At 38.6% G+C, this 20,318-nt stretch overlaps 2 protein-coding genes and 1 long non-coding RNA gene across 15 annotated transcripts in view; 1 reads left to right on the forward strand and 2 right to left on the reverse strand.

The window, feature by feature from the left end:
* The window catches only part of MARCHF1 (membrane associated ring-CH-type finger 1), an 899,266-nt gene extending 889,408 nt beyond the window's left edge, over positions 1-9,858 (forward strand). For 9 of the 11 annotated variants that reach the window (XM_058720976.1, XM_058720974.1, XM_058720983.1 and 6 more), the window contains one exon: positions 5,507-9,858. In XM_058720976.1, the coding sequence (XP_058576959.1) occupies positions 5,507-5,805 (299 nt within the window). In that variant the 3' untranslated portion in view covers positions 5,806-9,858. Of the gene's footprint in view, positions 1-572; positions 2,355-3,036; positions 3,110-5,506 lie in introns of those variants that run through there. The other 2 variants (XM_058720980.1, XM_058720979.1) reach the window with 2 other exon arrangements.
* TMA16 (translation machinery associated 16 homolog) overlaps positions 1-20,318 on the reverse strand; it is an 86,761-nt gene that overhangs the window by 42,576 nt on the left and 23,867 nt on the right. For 2 of the 3 annotated variants that reach the window (XM_058720987.1, XM_058720986.1), the window contains exon 6: positions 17,851-17,893. In XM_058720987.1, coding sequence (XP_058576970.1) covers positions 17,851-17,893 — 43 coding nt within the window. Of the gene's footprint in view, positions 1-15,429; positions 16,653-17,850; positions 17,894-20,318 lie in introns of those variants that run through there. The other variant, XM_058720985.1, reaches the window with a different exon arrangement.
* Positions 9,310-14,328, reverse strand: LOC131506905 (uncharacterized). The gene is made up of 2 exons (XR_009259214.1): positions 13,466-14,328; positions 9,310-13,225 (listed from the first exon to the last, which is right to left on the reverse strand). It is a non-coding gene; the product is annotated as an uncharacterized LOC131506905 (long non-coding RNA).

A 20,318-nucleotide genomic window follows, 5' to 3' on the forward strand; every position in this document is an offset into this window, starting at 1 on the left:
AAAGTGGATACAAACTCAGCTTACAAACCATTGTCATTGTGGTCTGAAAGTCTGGCATAAATGTTTCCTAACAACACACAGTGAGATTTCTGAGCTTTTCTCCATGAAGAGAATTACCGATTGGGAAGGATGCCCGGAGGCCCAGAGTGAGGAGGTATAGTTCTAATTCCATTGGCCTGGCTGGCAGCTAACTGGACTTCCTCCTCGCCTAGTTGTGGAGGTTTTCATTGCCCTGGAGTCTGGAGTCCAGATGGGACATCTAAAGGTTGAAGCCCATTGAAGTTAGGTCTTAGTCATAGGCACCAGTGAAAGCTTTGCATTTAGTCTACAACTCTATCAGCGAAAGGTGTGTAGCATTTAAATCATCCAGATGGCAAAAATAACTTATATTTACATAGCACTTTCTATGTCAAGAACTACCCATTTAACCTACACTAGCAACCTTGTGAGGTAAATACTACCAATATCTGCATTTTTAACTGATATATCAGTTATCTTTTGCTATATAGCAGACTATCCCAAAACTTACTAACTTAAGACCACAAGCATTTATTTCACTCCCAATTCTGCAGATCGGTTGGGCATTCCTCCTGGCCAGGACCTGGCTGGCTGTTCTCTGCAGCATCCACATGTGTCTACAAACAACTGGCACACTGGCTGGCTGCTGTATAATCAAGGCTGGCCTCCTCCAAATGCCTGGCAATGGGCATGCAATTGGTTGGATGACAGAAACAACTGAGCTGTGTTTTTCGTCACACAGGACCTGTTGGCCCTGTCTTCTTCCCATGGCAAGTGCAGTGTTTAAACAAGTAGCAAGAGGGTAAACCACACACACAATGGGAACACTTTTGAAGTTTCTGTTGTGCCCTATTTGCTATTGTCCTGTTGGCCCAAACCAGTCATGTGGCCACAGCCAGAGTCAATGAGGGAGGGGGTGGATACCCAAGGACACGGTGACAGGGAGGCGTGAGCCAAGTGGGAGTATTTTTGAACAAGCTACTAAAGATGAGGAAACTGAGACCAAAGAGAATACCAGGTAACAGGCTGTCAATACCTGAAGGAAATGGAATAGCACTCTGAATTAGGACAGATGAAGATATAAAGACTGGAGTGACTGATTCTTGGGAATAAAACCCATGATCCTTAAGAATGGGTGTGGACTTTACACAGGAAAACAGCCTTTGAGAAGCATAATAAGGAACATCCTATTGGGGTCTGGTCTGCAAAGAAATTGAATAAAAGTTTGAATCCTTTGGGGTCAGGGTATTAGCCAGGAAGGAGGGCCTTCTGGGAGTGAAGATGAAGAAAGTGGTTATAAAGAAGGGAAGAGATGGTCAGTGGCAGTGGTCCTGTTGACCAATAAATTCTAGTCTCAGGTTCCTGAAGGGGAAATGCCCTTAAATAGTCCCAATCCATGTCTACTTACCCAACCCCAATGGAGAATAGAGTGAGGAATATCTGGAAGACCTTTTTATGTGAGAAAATAATTTATAAATTTTATTCTTTCATTCATTTTTATTTTTATTCAAGTATTTATAGAACTTTACCTAGAGTCCCCAGTTTTCCTCTCTGGCTTGCTAGAAAAATATTGCACAGACTCAGATTCCCAAGAGTCTATGATGAGCTGAAAGGCCCATTTGCTTTTCTTTGTCTAGAGTGCTTTTATTTGCTCTTTGAATATAAATTTCCCTACAGATCGTGGGCTGATTTATGTGGCTCTGGTAGCACCACACATTCATCCAACTCTACTATGCAAAATCTTCAATACCATAACCCAGGACGAATCTACAGACCACCTTAAGCCTTTCACAGACCTCCTAGCATGTTGGTTGTTTGGCTGGCCCTCCAGTACCGCATCATACACATGCCCTTACAGAAAGGAGGCCTGGACATTTACCCATGGGATACAGGTGTGCTGTTTCTTAGGGACACATGCACCCCCATGTTTATAGCAGCACTATCAACAATAGCCAAAGTATGGAAAGAGCCCAAATGTCCGTCGATGGATGAATGGATAAAGAAGAGGTGGTATATATATATATATATATATATGTACACACACACACACACACACACACACACACACACACACTGGAGTATTACTCGGCAATCAAAAAGCATGAAATCTTGCCATTTGCAACTACGTGGATGCAACTGGAGGGTATTACGCTAAGTGAAATTAGAGAAAGACAAAAATCATATGACTTCACTCATATGAGGACAAGAGACAAAACAGATGAACATAAGGGAAGGGAAACATAAATAATATAAAAACAGGAAGGGGGACAAAACAGAAGAGACTCATAAATATGGAGAGCAAACAGGGTTGCTGGAGGGATTGTGGGAGGGGGGATGGGCTAAATGGGTAAGGGGCATTAAGGAATCTACTCCTGAAATCATTGTTTCACTATATGGTAACTAATTTGGATGTAAATTTTAAAAAATAAAGAAGAAAATTAAAAAAAAAAAAAAAGAGGAGGCCTGGAAGAATTTAATAATCATATGTTGAGATTGCTTGAGAATGTACTGGCCATTCGTGGAGGATTGGCATGACAATATGGACAGTGAATGAGTCAGGTTTACCTATTATAGGGGACAAGAGAAGACTTCCATTTCCTTAGAAAATGGTTGTGGACAGAACATCTGCTCTTCCAAGCTCCTCCAATTCTTACCCAAGAATTTCCAAGCAAGTTTCCTGTTAATGTTTAAAAGGTAGGGATACAGAGAGTTTATTCCTAAGCCTACAGAAATTTCTGAAGATCCCAAGCACAAAGGCAAAACTACAGATAGATCCTTGGGCTTCAGAGAAATGAACAGATGGTTGAATTGCCTCAAGTTGAATTCCAAATTCCTCTTCCAAACTGGCAGGTAGAAACAACTTTGAGCTCTTGGCATTTCCAAGTTCAGGTTCCAGCTTCAAATATATATTAGTGAGGACCAAGAATTACTTGTTTACACAAAGGATCCACAAGGAACAAGACTTTGTGCCTTCACTTTTCTACCACCCTTATTGTGTACATTCTTTCTTCTTTACAGAAGACACCATAGAACTGAGGAAGTCCAACAAGGTTGAGCATGAAGACAAATTACTAAATCTTGATAAAAGGAGGTAAATACATCTTGCCAATGGAAACATTCTTGGAAATTCACTTAGCCCCATGTTATTATCTCCTCTCACAATGTCCTTTAGGTGAATTTTCCAAGGTAAAATCTTATAACTGCTCAATAATAGCTTTATAGAAAACAAAAATTGTGCCCACTTAGTCAAAACCAAAGAGAAAGATCAGGCTGTCTCTGAGAGAAGATGTCACGTGGACAGTGGGTTTGTACCCAAATGACTTCTGGATGTAGGGTAGGGGGATACTGCACACTCTAAACTGTTGATGGATGTACTGGGAGCCCTGACTTCCCAAACATACGAAGGAAATGACTGGAGGAGACAAAATCAATTCAGAGAACATTGTGAAAGAAAGTGGAAGAACCAGACTGTCTCCCAGAATTAGAGAAAATGGCCCAGATTCTCAAGTATATTATGGTTTCCAGCCATTATTTCAGGAAGGAGAGGTAGGACATGAGTGGATTCTTCATATTATCCACCAATGAAAGCAGGGCTTCATGGACAAGTGAAGAAAGGCTGTCACCTCTGGTTATATTAAAAAGACTGAGGCAAAGCAATCCAAGTTGGAACTTCAAAAGCTTTCATTCATCCTTGAAATAGCTACTGAGCAAGGCACTGTGGAAAATTAAGACCAACCAGACATAAATTCTGTGCTTGTCAAGATTATGGTGTACCAAAGTAAAAATAACTTGTTAGAAAGTTAACACATGCCACAAGTGGAAGAAATAACATGAAACTGGAAGAATGCGGGTTTATTTCCAGCTGGAAATTACTTCTTAGTTGGCTTTTGTGGAACAGTAGACATTCAGAAGTACGGAAGGAAAACCGAGAGAAGAAATATCATGGACAAAGCCTCAGAAATGGAAAACCTCCAGACTCTTAGAACAGCTGGTAGTTTGATTTAGCAAACAGAGGGGAAAGTTAGATGTAACCCATGGGGACTTCCCCCCACATGGGAGCTAAAGCACGTCTTCTCCAGCTTGTCTGTGGTTAAAACATTCCAAACACATAGAAACTACGGATCAATATAGTAGCCAAGAGCAAAAATCTTTCTAAATTTGGAGAACTTCAAGATGTCTGATCTGAGTACTGAATCTTCCCTGCAATTAAGAAGCTTAAATGATTATCTTCTACACGAATTCTCAACCTCAGCACTACTGACATTTTGGGCTAGATAATTCTTTGTTGGGGGGGTGGTGCTATCCTACACACTATAGGATGTTTATGCAGCATCTGTGGCCTCTATTTACTAAAAGTCAGTAGCACCCCACCCCAACACCAGGTGTAATAAACAGTATCTGCAGACATTCCCAATGTCCCCTGGGAAACAAAACTTGCCCTTGTTGAGAACCACTGGTCTACCCTCGGTCTGTGTGTCAGATGATTGTTCTCCTTGCATAGGTAGAACTAAGGTAAGAGCTGAACAAGCCCTTGTGTCTGTTTTCTTACAGAAGCATAAAGCATATGTCACTGTTACAAAATGTAGGTAGGACTTCTTATAACTTTATCCATTGGAATAAGTAAATAACCCAAAATAGAATCAGAAACTCTCATAAACTAGGATTTCTAACCAACTCTTCCTGGCCCAACATACTAAAGCCTTTCACATGAACGTAGATGGCTATTATACCCTCCACACATACTGATGTTGGCAAGAGATGGACTCCTGACTGTCATGTATTTAACATTCATAATATTGTTGTAGCTACAGAAACTCTTGTGAAATAGTTTTAAAAATTGTGAAAGACAATTTGTAGTTATGATGGTGGAAATTAAGAGAAAATATTGATATGTAAGAAAGTGGTTCTCAGTGACAAAAAGACTTATGAAACAAAAATGACTAAAACACTAAATTTTATGCATGCCTTTACTTAGGAATTGTTTCTGGTGAGATGTGACAGCTTCTTTCTTTCACATTTTTTATTTAATTTTAAAGGGAATGAGGGTGGGGAGGGGGACCTGAATGTACAATCCTATACAGGTACCTATTACTTTACCTTTAAAAGATTTTAAGGTGGACCTTTAAGGTTTTAGGTAAGGTAAAATCCTTTAAAAGAATTTTAAACTCTTTCACTTAGTATGTTCACTATAAGGAATAAATGTCAAAGTAAGTATCTAAAGTCTAATGTCACATACTTGATGCTGTAAGGAGAAATAAGACCATTATAGTGGTAGGTGAGCTCCTTCATGTAGACTTTCAACAGTACCTTTAAAAGAGTTGAAAGCAATTAAGCAATTCTGGTTAGAATTTTACTGCCTGTTAACAATATATTTCTTATCCACAAAATTTAGTAGGCAGGCATGGTCTTTTGAAGGAGTCATAGAAAAAAAAATTACCAAGTCCATTGATAACAACTTGGTGATAACATTCTCTTTTTTATTTCAAAGGTGTTCTTGAATGGCCATTTTGGACAAAACTGGTTGTGGTGGCCATTGGCTTCACGGGAGGTCTTGTCTTCATGTACGTACAGTGTAAAGTCTACGTTCAGTTATGGCGCAGGCTGAAGGCCTACAACCGTGTGATCTTTGTGCAAAATTGCCCAGACACTGCCAAAAAGCAGGAGAAGAATTTCTCGTGTAACATTAACACGGACATCAAAGATGCTGTGGTGGTGCCTGTATCACAAACGGGTACAAATTCACTGCCATCTGCAGAGGGAGGCCCCCCTGAGGTCATCCCGGTGTGACACAAACAGTTGGGAGTTTCTTCACTGAAGGGTATCTTTCTAGCCCTTAGCCACTACAAATGACAGAAGTGATCCTGAATCATTCACTCCTTTATCTTCTCCTTTCTCCTACTGACTCATTCTTCCTTACTTTGCTCAAAAAAGGAAAGGACCAAAAGGCACCGATGACCAGGATCCCATGAAGCAGTCCAAAGTGTGATACAGAAATGTGAAAAATTTGCTAGAGGTGATTTCTAAGACAATTAAGAACCAATGGAGCGAGGGATGCTTTCAGGCAATGACGAAAGACTACATGGACACATGCATCTTCACGATAGCAGGACAAAGTTTAGGAATACAGACTTGAATTGCAATGTGTATTTCTTCTAAGGCCTTGTAATGTTAACTCTCTCATCCAGAAATAAGAAACATACTTGGTTTTAAGCTTGAAATTGTCTACATTATCCTTACGTCATATCAGAAGCAAACTTGGAGGATGCATATTTTGATATTTATACTTTGGACGGCTAACAGATTTTTATGGCTATAGTGGAGTCCAGTTGTTTTAACAGATGCATGTTTTTAAAATAGATGCAATACACATTTGAAGAGATCAATACTTAGAATTATGTTTAAGTCATGAGCAAAAGATTTTCAGAGGTTTTTGGGTGTAATTAGCACTGTTAAATACCTACAGAAGTTGAAATCAACTATCAGGCTCTATATTTTATCTCGTCCCTCTTAAAACAGTGTTGTCCAACAGATATATAACGTGAGCCACAAACGCAGGACATATCATATGCATACATTTTAAACTTTCTAGCAGCCCCATTAGAAAAAGTAAAACTAAATGAAATGTTTATATTTTATTTAACACTATATATCATTTCAACATGTCATCAGTATTAAAATTGAGATATTTTACATCTTTTTCTTATGAACCAAGTCTTCAAAATCCAGTATGTATTTTGTCTTTACAACGTATCTTCATTTGAATTAACTGTACTGGATAGCACAGCCCTAAAATTAGAGGCAGGACCTCTGCTTCATCGAACAGTTGAATATTTAAAAACAACAGCTCAATTCATTCTTTTATTCAGAGTCTCTCAAATATTACAGTTTTATTAAGCACTTACATTCATCAAATTAAACATCCTGAGTTAGGTGAACTTACCATTTCTCTAAAAGGTAAAAAAAAAAAAAAAAAAAAAAAAAAAAAAAAGTATGGAAGGATGAAATGATCTGTGGCAAAGTTCTGAAATTAGCTTGTTTGCTACTATGAAGCACAGATGATAAGGAAACAGAAATTAAATATTTTTCTTAGGTCAAATGTGTAAGTTGTTGTTTTTTTTTTTTTAATCCACAAGTGGTATCAACTTGACAGAGGAGTAGTTATGACTAAGCATTTAGACTCTGTTTGAAAAAGCTGACAGCATTTCCCTGCTCAGCTGGGAAGTAAAGATACTGAATAGATTTTGTGGTAAGTAATAAACTGAGTTGTTGAGGTTTGATGTGCAGCTGATTATCGTGCTCCTTGCATATTCATGTAAAACTGAAGCGTGGATGATAGATTCTGCAGTGAGCTAGATTAATGATTATAGATGTAGTGACCTGTCAAAGAAAGAGGTTCTACATTTTAAAAGGTGATTTATTTTTGTTAGCTGTCATATTTATTATTGTGAAAAGGCAACTGTGATGGCCATAAGAACCAAAGCATGGGTATCGCATTGCACAAACCTGGGTATCACATCGATGCACTTTGTAATTATCAGTGTGCTTGTTCTTCACGGATTATCATATAAGAAAGGAAAAGGAAATAACCTTTTAATGAGGAGAAAGATATGAATATTAGTAGTGGCTGACACTTAGTCCAAATAGTCCCAATTCCTAGAAATAAAGAAAAGGTAAACAATGTCGTGTGTGTGTGTGTGTGTGTGTGTGTGTGTGGTGTGTGTGTGTGATTTCATGTATGTACATGAGAAAAGTGGTAAGGTTTTTGGTCAGTCAGGAAACAAAAGGTTTAAAGCATCTTTCTTAAAACTTGTTATGGAGGGTATGGAATAAAGGCACAGGGAAGACCCAGTTGAAGTTAACGAAAGTGTACCAAAATTTCTGCACAAATAAGGGTAAAAGTGGTGTAATAAAAAATTAATGAACTTTAAACAGACTAAAATTTGTATTAACTTCCTCTTAAATTTCTATTTTAAAGTTTTAAGATAAATACTCATGAATAGAAGCTTTGGGTGATTTAACCATGGCATATCACCCAATAGATTAACCTTGATTCAATTTTTCTGTTAATTGCCCTAAGCTTTTTACTAATCCATTTCTCCAGGAGTTTAGCAATGGGAACTAGTTGTTTACATATATTCCCTGGGGGGTGGGGGGTGGGGGAGGAAATGGGAGGGAATCTGTCACCAGCAAGCAATGAAATGTTATCTCTTTTGTCTGCTCTGGAAGGAAAATGATTATTTACTTTAATTACCACCAAAAATACTATTTAAATTCTGTACAAATCTAAAGATTGGTAAATGCATAGCTCACTTCTCAATGGGAGAGGACTGGCTAATAGGCCTTGTTTATTAAGGGTCACACCTAACACTAAGAAAACATTTCTAGAATTAAAAGATCAGCATTACTGTCTTAACAAGAAAATATGACATAGTGTTTTAAGATCATACCTAAATTCTCAAAATTAACTCACAAAAGCCTTGACTTTCTTGTAATGAGAATATAATAATATATATAGCTCCCTAGAAGGTTAACAGTCAGCTTTTTATTCTGCTGTTATTCTTCTGAACTTCATATATAAACCCTGAACTCCCGAATTTAAATCTTTTACAAAGTTTTCCTATAATGGCTGTTTATAGTTCAAACAATCTGAAATAATTACATGCATTTAAAACCTAATGTTGATTTCCTTTCATATTCTGTGTGGCAACTGCCCTTTCAGTGAAAGGATTTGGCTCTGTGACAATACTGTTGTGGACTGGATATACCCTTCAAAAACTACTCTCCAGGCTGACAGTTTTTTTGAAGCATGTTTTCCTGCTCATGTGAAAAAGCGGAATTGAAACAAAGTACTGAAATTGAAGAATGGCAACACAATTGTTAAAAATCTTGGCTTTTTATAATCATGCATTTGGTAGTATCAATACCATAAACTACAGACATTTACGCTGTTAATTTTTAAAAGAACTCTCACTTTCATTGTATCAAAGATTGAATTGTAAAGGAATGAAATTCCAGTTATTTTTTTAAAGAGTGAAGTCCAAAAGGCAATTAAGCTTGAGAACAAACACAAGTAAAACAAAAATGAAAACAAATCCAAACAAAAATGATCCCATCAACCTGGGATATAGCAGTGGAGACATTGAAGATAGGTGTATATTGAAGAAGTGTTTTTAAAATATCCCTGGCTTGAATCTCACTCTGAGCTGCTATTACATGTGATTATTGCCCCAGAGATAGCCTCGTTTATTCTGTTTTGCAAAAGGTCCCTGGGTACCCCTAAAACATCTACTGTTTGGCTGGAAAATTAGCTCATTAGAGCAATGACATCATTAAGAGACTGTAATTGCCAAGGGGGTGTGGTGGGGAAGATTATTCCATTTGACTGACAGTTTACCTTTCCTTACCTTGCCAATGAATATTTCGGAACAAAGTAGAGCTCTTTAAACTTATTATTCATTATTGTAGTTGTTATATAATAATTGTGAAAGACTTACACTTTAATTAAGAAAGATAAAAACCTTTTTTTTCTTAAGTCAGCCCAAAGGTGCTATTTTACATATCAATACAGCTGAAAGGAAGTGCTGTTATTTTGGGCTGCAATGTTTCCTCCAAATCTGAAGCCCATTTTGAAATTGGATATCACATTTAAAACAAACGAGGAAAAATTATTTTAACTGTGTGCAATTTTTGAGATTGAGCATTTGTACTTTTTTGGTTTTACCTAATTCTCTTGCATTAACAACTTACTGTTTTGTGAATAATGTGTACTGAGATGAATTAAGGAAAAGAAAATAATTATCTGTGAAAGAAAGACTTTGTATATTAAACAAGTGACCTAAATTTTTGTTGTGGTTTCTGTACTCTTTGCCTAATTTACCAGGATTTCTGCAGGTTTGTATCTGCGACATTCAAAAAATCTTGAGTTGTTAAGATTTTATAACAGTCTGGATGTTTAAGCAGCTTCTGAACAGATTCAGTTACTTTAAAGCCAACACAGGCAGATTCACCCTGATATTACAGAAAGGAATAAAGAGGTGCATTAACAGGGGAAAACCAATAGAAATAATCTAAACAGATTTTCAAAACCTGTTAAAAACAAACAAACAAACAAAAAAACAAAACAGCAAAACCCCTAGAAGAAAAATCGTAATGTAAAGAAAGGACTGTCTCATAAATAAGACTTGGATATACCAAAGAATTTAACAGTATTTGTCTACTCAGACAGAATAAAATAGTAAATTTAGATAATTTCATACATACTAAATAATAGGAGAAAGACTGTGGAATCAATTTCTAATCTATGATGTTTGCTGGTAAGAGAAGAAAATGTCTCTCTCCAAAGCCCCAACTTCTAAACCTGAATTCAGGGTAAACCCACTGCCTAGCCCAAGGCCACCTCCAGGTCATTCTGGTAGACTAATTGTATGTGCTCATTCTGCCTCATTGGATATCCACTTATAGTCTCCTCGCACCTCCTGAATTACAGCAAATACTCCTGCATCACAAGTCATTGTCACTGTGTGTTCAGCTAATGGTCCTAAAACTGGGAGATGTGATAGAGATACCAAAGGAAGCAAGAGAATGGGAAGAAATACTTGGAACTCAGGGAAAGGGCAATGCAGGCAATGGGAACAATAACCAAAGTCCCAAGTGGTTGTCAAGCAAGATTCAGCTACCGTAGAAACAGCAAGCCCTTGTTAGGGTCACAAAGTTTATTACTTACAGTGATAGCAGAAGAAAGACAAACCACCAGTAGCCCCATGAGTCCTGTCCCAAGAAAAGACACAAAAAGAGGGGGCATGAGACATGAAAGAGGACACTATAATGCAACAGAAGGGGTGGGGCACCTTGTTGCTGAGATACTAATTCCATGTTGTAGCTAAGCAACTTTGTGGCCTGCAGCTATGCCCTAAAGGGACTCAAAATGGAAAGTCTCATACTTCATCAAAATCTGGAGGCAAGGACAACTGTCTCACATCTTCTCTGGGAGACAGGGAGGCATACATGAAGTGGCCCATGATAGTTCCTCACATGCCCCAAATCCTTGTGTTCCAGGAAGATCATGGGCCATCATGGCTCAGGTTAGCCTGAACCTAGCCTGGCCTAAATGGATAAACACAAGGTGTTCAGGGTGCCAGCAGAGCTGTTCCACAATAGAAAACAGTTTGGCCATTCTAGGAATAGACAGAAGGTCTGTGTACCTGAAGTCCAATAAGCCAAGGGCGAGTGGAAACAAGTAAAGGTTGGAGAAGCAGTTAGGAATCAAATTATTTGTCATGTGAATTTCACCCCAAATATGATGGATGTCAATGTAGGTTCAGCAGTTGTAACAAATATAGCACTCTGGTAGGGGGTGTCGATAATGGGGGAAGGTGTGCATGTGTGGGGGCAGGGCGGATAATCTCTTTACCTTCCCCTCAATTTTGATGTGAACTTAAAACTGTTCTGAAAAAATAAGTGTTTAGAAACAAAATTATACCCATCAAATAAACATACCATTAAGAAATGACAGAATGATACTATAACAAGATGAACAAAGGAGTAGCATATTGTAGTGTACATTTTCAAAAATTCATCAGCAACTCCAGAGAATGGATTATGAAGAACAAGAATGGTGGCATGAAGGCCAGTGAGGAAGTGACAGGTAAGGGCAGAGTGGAGATGGCCTGACATGGACTGATTTGACTCTCTTTCTGAAAACAGAACTACAAATACTGACTAATTAAATTTAATTGGGAGGGTATGGAAGAGAGAAAGTGAAGAATCAAAGATGATTTACAAGCAGTTTTCAGAAATTAGGTGAAAAACTTGGGAAAGATTCAAGGTTCCTGATGAGAGAACAGGGATTGGGATCCAGGACACAAATAGGAGTATTTGCCATTGAAAGGAGAAAAGCTGCTACATCCATAAAATGGAAAGGGAAGGAAGGGGAGGGAGAGGGAAAGGGGAGGGCAGTTTCATTGTCTCAACGATGTATATAAAGTGAACAGTTGGTTGAAGAGGCAAATATTAAAGCTAAGCTAGAACATGAAAAAGTAGTGAGGGACGCCTGGGTGGCTCAGTCAGCTAAGTGTCCGACTTCGGCTGGTTATGATCTCATGGTTCGTGGGTTTGGAGCCCCGTGTCAGGCTCTGTGCTGACAGCTCAGAGCCTGGAGCCTGCTTCGGATTCTGTGTCTCCCTCTCTCTATGCCTCTCTCCCGCTTGGGCTCTGTCTCTCTCTCTCTCTCAGAAATAAACAAACATCAAAAAAAATTTTTTTTAAGTAGTGAAAATTATCTAAAAGTTGGAAAAATGAACTTATTACAGGTACACAGTAAAACTGCTAAGCAGTATTGAGAATCCACTTGAGATGTACAAACATGAATGGAAAAACCTGATACTCTCCACAAATGCTGAGCTACTTGGGAACAACAGGTACAAAGGAAACAGATAACCTGGTGTGCTCCTCTGAGTTTTGAAAGACGAATACTATGCAGTCAGGGGCAGAGGGATGGAGAGCATGTGACAGGAGGCAACTCTAAAACCCGAATCTAAACAAAACTTAAAAGAATCTGAAAACAGGAGATAGGTGGTGCACAATGAAAGAATGAGGTCAAAGTACAGAACTTCAGCAGTGGAGGGGGATAGGAGATGGTGAATGGAGCACAGAATAGTCAAATTTTATGGGAGTTTCAGGAGCTGGTAAGTATCTGGGTGTGGCCACTGAGAAGTGTCTGAATGGCGTGGAGAAAAGGGTCACAATTTTAGATTTGTTATCCACAAGGTCCTGGATTCACTGAAATGATTAAAATAAGGGAGAAGAAAACGGAGCCAAGTAAAGTCTTCAATGAATGAGAAGGTTCTTCTGGGAGGTAAGATAATAAGGAAAGGGTGACAGTGATAGAACTTCAAAGAACAGAGAAGTGGCAGTGGCAATAGAGCAAAGAGGACACCTGTCTAATCTCCTTCTCCTGAAACACAGGGATAGAAGAATAGTAAAAGCTCCTATTTGAGGTGACAGAGTCCTAAGGAGACACCTATGTCGGTGAGGAAAAGAAGTGACTAGGATATCTGGAAAGAGACCACTGTCAGAGTTGACGGCTCTGAGCTTAGAGATGTACCATTAGCTCATATCCGTGGAAGTTCCGCTTATTGTTGACAAACTATGGCAAGCAGGAAAAATCCAGCCTATTTTGTGTATGGCCACAACTAAGAATGAGCTTTACCTTTTTTTTTTTTTTTTTAATTTTTTTCAACATTTTTTATTTATTTTTGGGACAGAGAGACAGAGCATGAACGGGGGAGGGGCAGAGAGAGAGGGAGACACAGAACCGGAAACAGGCTCCAGGCTCCGAGCCATCAGCCCAGAGCCTGACGCGGGGCTCGAACTCACGGACCGCGAGATCGTGACCTGGCTGAAGTCGGACGCTTAACCGACTGCGCCACCCAGGCGCCCCGAGCTTTACCTTTTTAAGGGTAGTAAAACACACACACACACACACACACACACACACACACACACACACAGATATGCAAAAAGAAACTGCATTTGGGCTGCAACACCTAAAATATTTACTATCTGGGTCTTTAAAAAAAAAAAAAAAAAATTTCACCACCCCTGGTTTACAAAGAACTGCCAGTGAGTTCTCTTCCAAGGCCATGGACTGCAGAAGCCATCTTGCAAAGACAATCTACTGACCAAAAGGAAGGAGCCTACATAAGGCAGCACAAGTTATCCCTGCAGGAAAAAAACATGTTCCATAGATAATGATTAAGGATATCACTTAAAAGCAATACTCTAACAACAAATTATCTCTTAGGCTACTTTGGTCCAGCCAGGAGTAACAGGATTACTGTCATGATATAATTATTTATAATGATATATAATAAAATTATGAATTATAATTATTATCCTAAATGATAAAGTAAATTCCTCCATTCAACAAATACCTACCTATTCTAGTTCCAACCAGGGTGCTTGTTCTATTTTTTGCTTTGATGGTATAGGGAAAACCAGGAACAAATGTTTAAGGGAGAGCACAATCTGCCATTTTCATAAGTTATTTATCTAACAGAATAGTAAGACTTTTTAAATATCAGATCAGATAAAACAGTTTCTCTTCTCTTTAAGATTCAGTTTTAGCAGCTCTTTCTGCCCACAGGTCCTGTCCCTGTGCTTTAATAAAATCACCTTTTTGCATCAAAAAATAATTTAAAAAAAGATTCACTACAAATCAAAACCACACTCAGATATCACCTCACGCCAGTCAGAGTGGCCAAAATGAACAAATCAGGAGACTATAGATGCTGGAGAGGATGTGGAGAAATGGGAACCCTCTTGCACTGTTGGTGGGAAGCCACTCTGGAAAACAGTGTGGAGGTTCCCCAAAAAATTAAAAACAGACCTACCCTAGGACCCAGCAATAGCACTGCTAGGAATTGACCCAAGGGATACAGGAGTACTGATGCATAGGGGCACTTGTACCACAATGTTTATACCAGCACTCTCAACAATAGCCAAATTATGGGGGCGCCTGGGTGGCGCAGTCGGTTAAGCGTCCGACTTCAGCCAGGTCACGATCTCGCGGTCCATGAGTTCGAGCCCCGCGTCAGGCTCTGGGCTGATGGCTCGGAGCCTGGAGCCTGTTTCCGGTTCTGTGTCTCCCTCTCTCTCTGCCCCTCCCCCGTTCATGCTCTGTCTCTCTCTGTCCCAAAAATAAATAAAAAACGTTGAAAAAAAATTAAAAAAAAAAAAATAGCCAAATTATGGAAAGAGCCTAAATGTCCATCAACTGATGAATGGATAAAGAAATTGTGGTTTATATACACAATGGAGTACTATGTGCAATGGAGTACTATGTGCCAATGAGAAAGAATGAAATATGGCCCTTTGTAGCAACGTGGATGGAACTGGAGAGTGTGATGCTAAGTGAAAGAAGCCATACAGAGAAAGACAGACACCATATGTTTTCACTCTTACGTGGATCCTGAGAAACTTAACAGAAACCCATGGGGGAGGGGAAGGAAAAAAAAAAAGAGGTTAGAGTGGGAGAGAGCCAAAGCATAAGAGACTCTTAAAAACTGAGGACAAACTGAGGGTTGACGGGGGTGGGAGGGAGGGGAGGGTGGGGGATGGGTATTGAGGAGGGCACCTTTTGGGATGAGCACTGGGTGTTGTATGGAAACCAATTTGACAATAAACTTCATATATTGAAAGAAAAAAAAAGATTCAGTGTTTATAGCCATTTTGAAACAAAAATGAACCCCCCCCCCCAAAAAAAGGACACTTTCCAGTGACTAAAGAGACAGGAACTTCTCTAACCATAAAACCATACTCTTACAAAGATTACTAAAGAAAGCAAATCAGCAACAGTTGAAACACTGAAATGAAACACTGAAAATGAAATAATTGGAACTTTAAGAAGTGAAATTATGGAAATAAATTTTATTTTTAATTGTCAATAGTAAAAAAAGCTGTAATATTTTAAATAAGTTGTTAACAAGACTTAGTTGATGTCTAGTAAACCTCTTATAGCATCCTTTTACATTTATATTCTTGAATATACTCAGATACTTGCATTGTATCCCTTAGAAAACAGCCTAAAAGATAACTGCATTTAACAAGTCCTATAAAGAACAACATTCTAACATTCATGTTTTTCATATTTGAAATACTGAGTTATATTATATGTCATTTAGTGTATCACTCAGAAGAATAAATAACACAATCGCAATAACTGATGCTCTGATCTTTGTTTCCACAGATAAAACCTATCAGCCTTCATGAGAAAGCAGGAAATATACAAACAAAAAGAGTTAACCTGCAACCACTTATCTTATTTGTTAAAAGATAACAAATTACAGTGTGGGAGACTAACATGACGAAAATAGTCACCATTTTTTTCTTTACCATTAAATTCTGGCTCAAAGATAATAAAAATAATGTACAACCCATCAGTGTGTATTTATTCCATATCACATTTTCCCTATCTTACAAGGAAAGAAAACAGATTTAATTTAAGAGGAAGATTAGTGAAACACATTACTGAAAGACAATTTTGTTATCACCACTACTCAAGAAGTATGCACGGGACTCTTTCAGAAAACACATTGCTGTACATACCCCACAATCTGAGATTAGGTGATCCAAGGTGAACATGAAAAAAATTAAAACTTTTTTTTCCCTTATTCAGATCACTCCCTATGCCCAGGAAAATCAGGTTAAATGGATCTTAGATTGTACTTTTATTTTATTTCACTGTATCTATTTTAGCAACTTAATGTAAATGGAAAGTAACACTTATTTTTAAGTGAAAATCATAACACTGTTTGAAACCGCAAATGGGAGTTTCATCATGAAAGATGATAAGCTACATGGCAAATTCTTGTATGTAGACAGTTATTTACCATAATCAGTTCAAATATAACTTTACGCTTTCCATTTATTTACTTTCAACTGAAATAAAGGACAATTAAGCCACTGCAGTCATTTCCTCATCTGAGTCACTGGATTCATCTTTTAGTTCCAATTCCCCTAAATCTTTGTCTACGGTTATAATAGTTTTCTTCTTGCACTTCTTGGGAACTGCATCATTAGCACAAATTTTTCTCATTTTAATGGTTGGCAATTTCTTCAGATCCAAATCCCACTCCCTAAACAAAAGAGAGTACACACAGAGGGTTGCTGGGGTGTGAGATGGGGAAACAGTCAATGTATTTAAAACTCTAAAAGCAGCAGAACAAAGCTTATGAATGTATAGTAGATTCAAATGCACTAGAAACAAACAACATAAATGCATTAGGAAAAAAAAGAGTCCCAAGAACTGAGGTCCGCTTTGTCCATATTTCTTGCATCTTCTCATTAACCTATAATAGCTATAACTGCACACAGATTCCCACATGTCCAAAACTTCCAAAAAGCAATTCAAGAAAATATTAGGCAGAAGTTAGAAGGAGGCTCTGTTCCATTCTTTTATTCTCCCTAACCTGAATCTTCAGTCTGGCCATATGGTTTCAAGAATCTAAAAAGTAGGAACTAAGACACCTGGGTGGCTCAGTCAGTTGAGTCCGACTTCAGTTCAAGTCATGATCTCACAGTTCAGGAGTTCCAACCCCACATGGGGCTCTGTGCTGACAGCTCAGAGCCTGGAGCTTGCTTTGGATTCTGTGTCTCCCTCGCACTCTCTGTCCCTCCCCCGCTCACATTTTGTCTCTCTTTCTCTCAAAAATAAATAAAAATGAAAAAACTTTTTAATAAATAAATAAAAAGTAGGACCTTGATCATATCTGGCAAATTTCCAAAATGCAGTCAGAAAAGATTTTTCTTTTCACACATGGTGGTAAATCACAGTAATTTCCAGAAACAAAAAACATGTTATTGTTACACTAGAAAACTCAATCTTTCAACTACCAGACTAACTAGTTCTTGATGACTTAATTTTTTCTCTGGGATCACTTCCCAATAACCATCCTTTCTGAAAGAACTCTGAGCCATCAAGTCTGTTGCTGTTAGGTTATCTTTTAAAAAGTATGAACTGGGGAAGAATAGTGAGAACAAGTTCTTTTAGGTATTATATTAAGGTATCTAAATTTTCTTTTAAAAATAAATAAAAGCACCATGTCACTATCATTTCAGTGTACATCAGGTGTTTCAAAGAAACACAAGTTAGGAAAAGCCTTACTTTGATAAAACAGAAAAAGTTAAAAGAAACCCTTGAGGTTTGTTTTTTTTTTTTTTTTTTTTTAGCTCATTAGAGCTAAGTTCAAAGTTCTAGGTGCATAAGGGAAGAAAGTTTATGTCTCATGTATTTTACATGCAGCTTCAAGGAGTAATAAAAAGAGACAGACTTACCTAAAAGTTTTCAGATTACCTGCGTTTACAATGTCTGGAATCTCTAGAAAAGAAAATAATTTACATCCATTAAGCAATGTTCTTTAAATTACAACACTTTACAGTTTCCTTGTTTATTATCTCACATACAAAAGTGACAGCAAAAACATCCAAAGCAAAACAAAATTTCAAAGCACTGCTGTAATGCTATATGAAAAGTAAGTTTTGGAAGTATAAAGGGCTTAGTTTAAGAAGGTGACTTATTCACCAGACGCACTCCCTGACACTGGAAGCAGCACTGTGGCACGCCTGAAACAACACCGGATCTGAGTTTTTGGGCTGACTCAATCACCAATACATGTCTGACCTTGGCCACGTCCTGTTAATTAATCTGCTGGCTACATGGTGAACAGACTTTAGAAGGAAAGAGCAGTAGCACAGAGACCAACTGGGAGGCCGTTACAATGGTACAGTTGAAACAATGGTGGCTCGAACTAGGGAGGTGGTGACAGTAGCAGTAGAATTTATCAGACGCAAAATGTATTTTGTTGAGGATATGGATGGAGCGTAAAAGTGACTATGCATGGGCTTCTGACCTGAACAACTGATGCCACTGCCAGAAATACAGATCATGTGGGAGAAGAAAGTTTTGGGAGAAGAGCTGGACTTTGCTTTGGGACAGGTCAGGTCTAAGATGCCTATAAGACATTCAAGTAGAGATTTTAAGAAACCCATCTTTGATAATGCAAATCTGGAGTTCTAAGGACAAGTTAGCACTGACAGATAAAAATTTTGAAATTATAGGCATGTAGACAGTATTTCAAACCAAGACAGAATGAAATCCATTAGGAACTGGTATAGACAGATAAAAAGAAGAGGCCCCCAAAGTAGAGACCTTGGCCAAAATTTAGTTTGTGAAGAGGAGGAGTCAATTTAGGACACTAAAGTCTTGGCCAGTGACCTAGAAAGACAAGTAGGAAAGGGTCTTCTTTACCAAATGAAACGTGTGTCAAGAAAATGAAATGATTGATCATCTGTATCAAATGATGCAGAAAAGTTGACTGAGAATCAATGCCCAGTATAGCAACTATTTGCCAGTACTGTTAGTTGAGTGGAAACGACAGCTAATTAAAGTGGGTTACAAAGAAAATGGAACATGAGGAAAAATGGAGACTACGAACATAAACAAATTTTACAGTCTGATGGTGACAACTCCATGAAAGGGAGTAGTTGAAGCTCTCCCTCAACTTCCTGTGTCAGGTACTTTGATAAATCAAACTTTATGTAACTTTTAAACAACCTGTGGAAGTAGGTATGCTATTTATTGCAATGTTTAAACTGAAGAAAACAAAGCTGCAGGAGGGGAGGATTTAAATAACTTGTCCTGTTTAATAGTAAGCTGTAAGGGTTTAAATCAGATCTATCTAGTTCTAAAGCTATTTTCTGTTATTTTTTCAGTTAGGAACGCACTTCTTACAGATGATGAAGAGGAACTACCAACTACTTCAGGGTTTCTAGCATTATTGTAGTGTAGGTGCCTGACGTTAAGCTTTTGATTGTCTAGACATCCGTATCACAGACACCCTTCTCAAATAAAAGTCTTGCCAGCTGTATGACACAGCTACAGCAAAACAACTAGATGAGAAACCAGGCCGCCCCCATCCGTGAAAGTTCCCTTTCAGAAAGCCCTGGTAACCAAACACTCGAGTGACCCCACTTTTCCCTTCTCACGCCCTAACTCCCACTGCTGTGTTTCTAATTTGGCAATAAAGAATGAACCTGTGAGGGGCGCCTGGGTGGCGCAGTCGGTTAAGCGTCCGACTTCAGCCAGGTCACGATCTCGCGGTCCGTGAGTTCGAGCCCCGCGTCAGGCTCTGGGCTGATGGCTCGGAGCCTGGAGCCTGTTTCCGATTCTGTGTCTCCCTCTCTCTCTGCCCCTCCCCCGTTCATGCTCTGTCTCTCTCTGTCCCAAAAATAAATTTAAAAAAAAAAAAAAAAAAAAAAAAGAATGAACCTGTGAAACCCTTGGCACCTCACCTTAGATCCTAATAAAGGTAGAGCCCCAGGTCCACACTCCCTCTCTCTACCTTCGTCCTCCCTGTATGCCCTGGGTTGTGCTGTGGACCCTCTAGGACTTGTGAGTAATAAATCTTTTTTTCCCAAAGTCCCCTGATGATTGTTGTTACTGAGGTGTATCACGCAATCCTAGTAAGAACCACAAAACCTGGTCCTACCACAACACTGGCTCCGGTTGGGGAAATGCCCATGGGGGCTCACCACAAGTACCAGGCGCCCAGGTGGGTGCTTCAGGCATGTCTAGCAGACAGCACCACTATCAATAGGCTGGGATCAACACAACAGTTATCCACAAGATACTTCCTTTAGGGTCAGTGTTTCAGTGTTATTATTACCAAAATTTAAAAATTTAATTTGCTATTAAGTGTTTCGTTCATACTATGCTTTTTAAGTAAATCCATGTACCATAAATG

This window comes from Neofelis nebulosa, chromosome 3 (genome assembly GCF_028018385.1).
Source record: "Neofelis nebulosa isolate mNeoNeb1 chromosome 3, mNeoNeb1.pri, whole genome shotgun sequence".
NCBI lineage: Eukaryota > Metazoa > Chordata > Mammalia > Carnivora > Felidae > Neofelis > Neofelis nebulosa.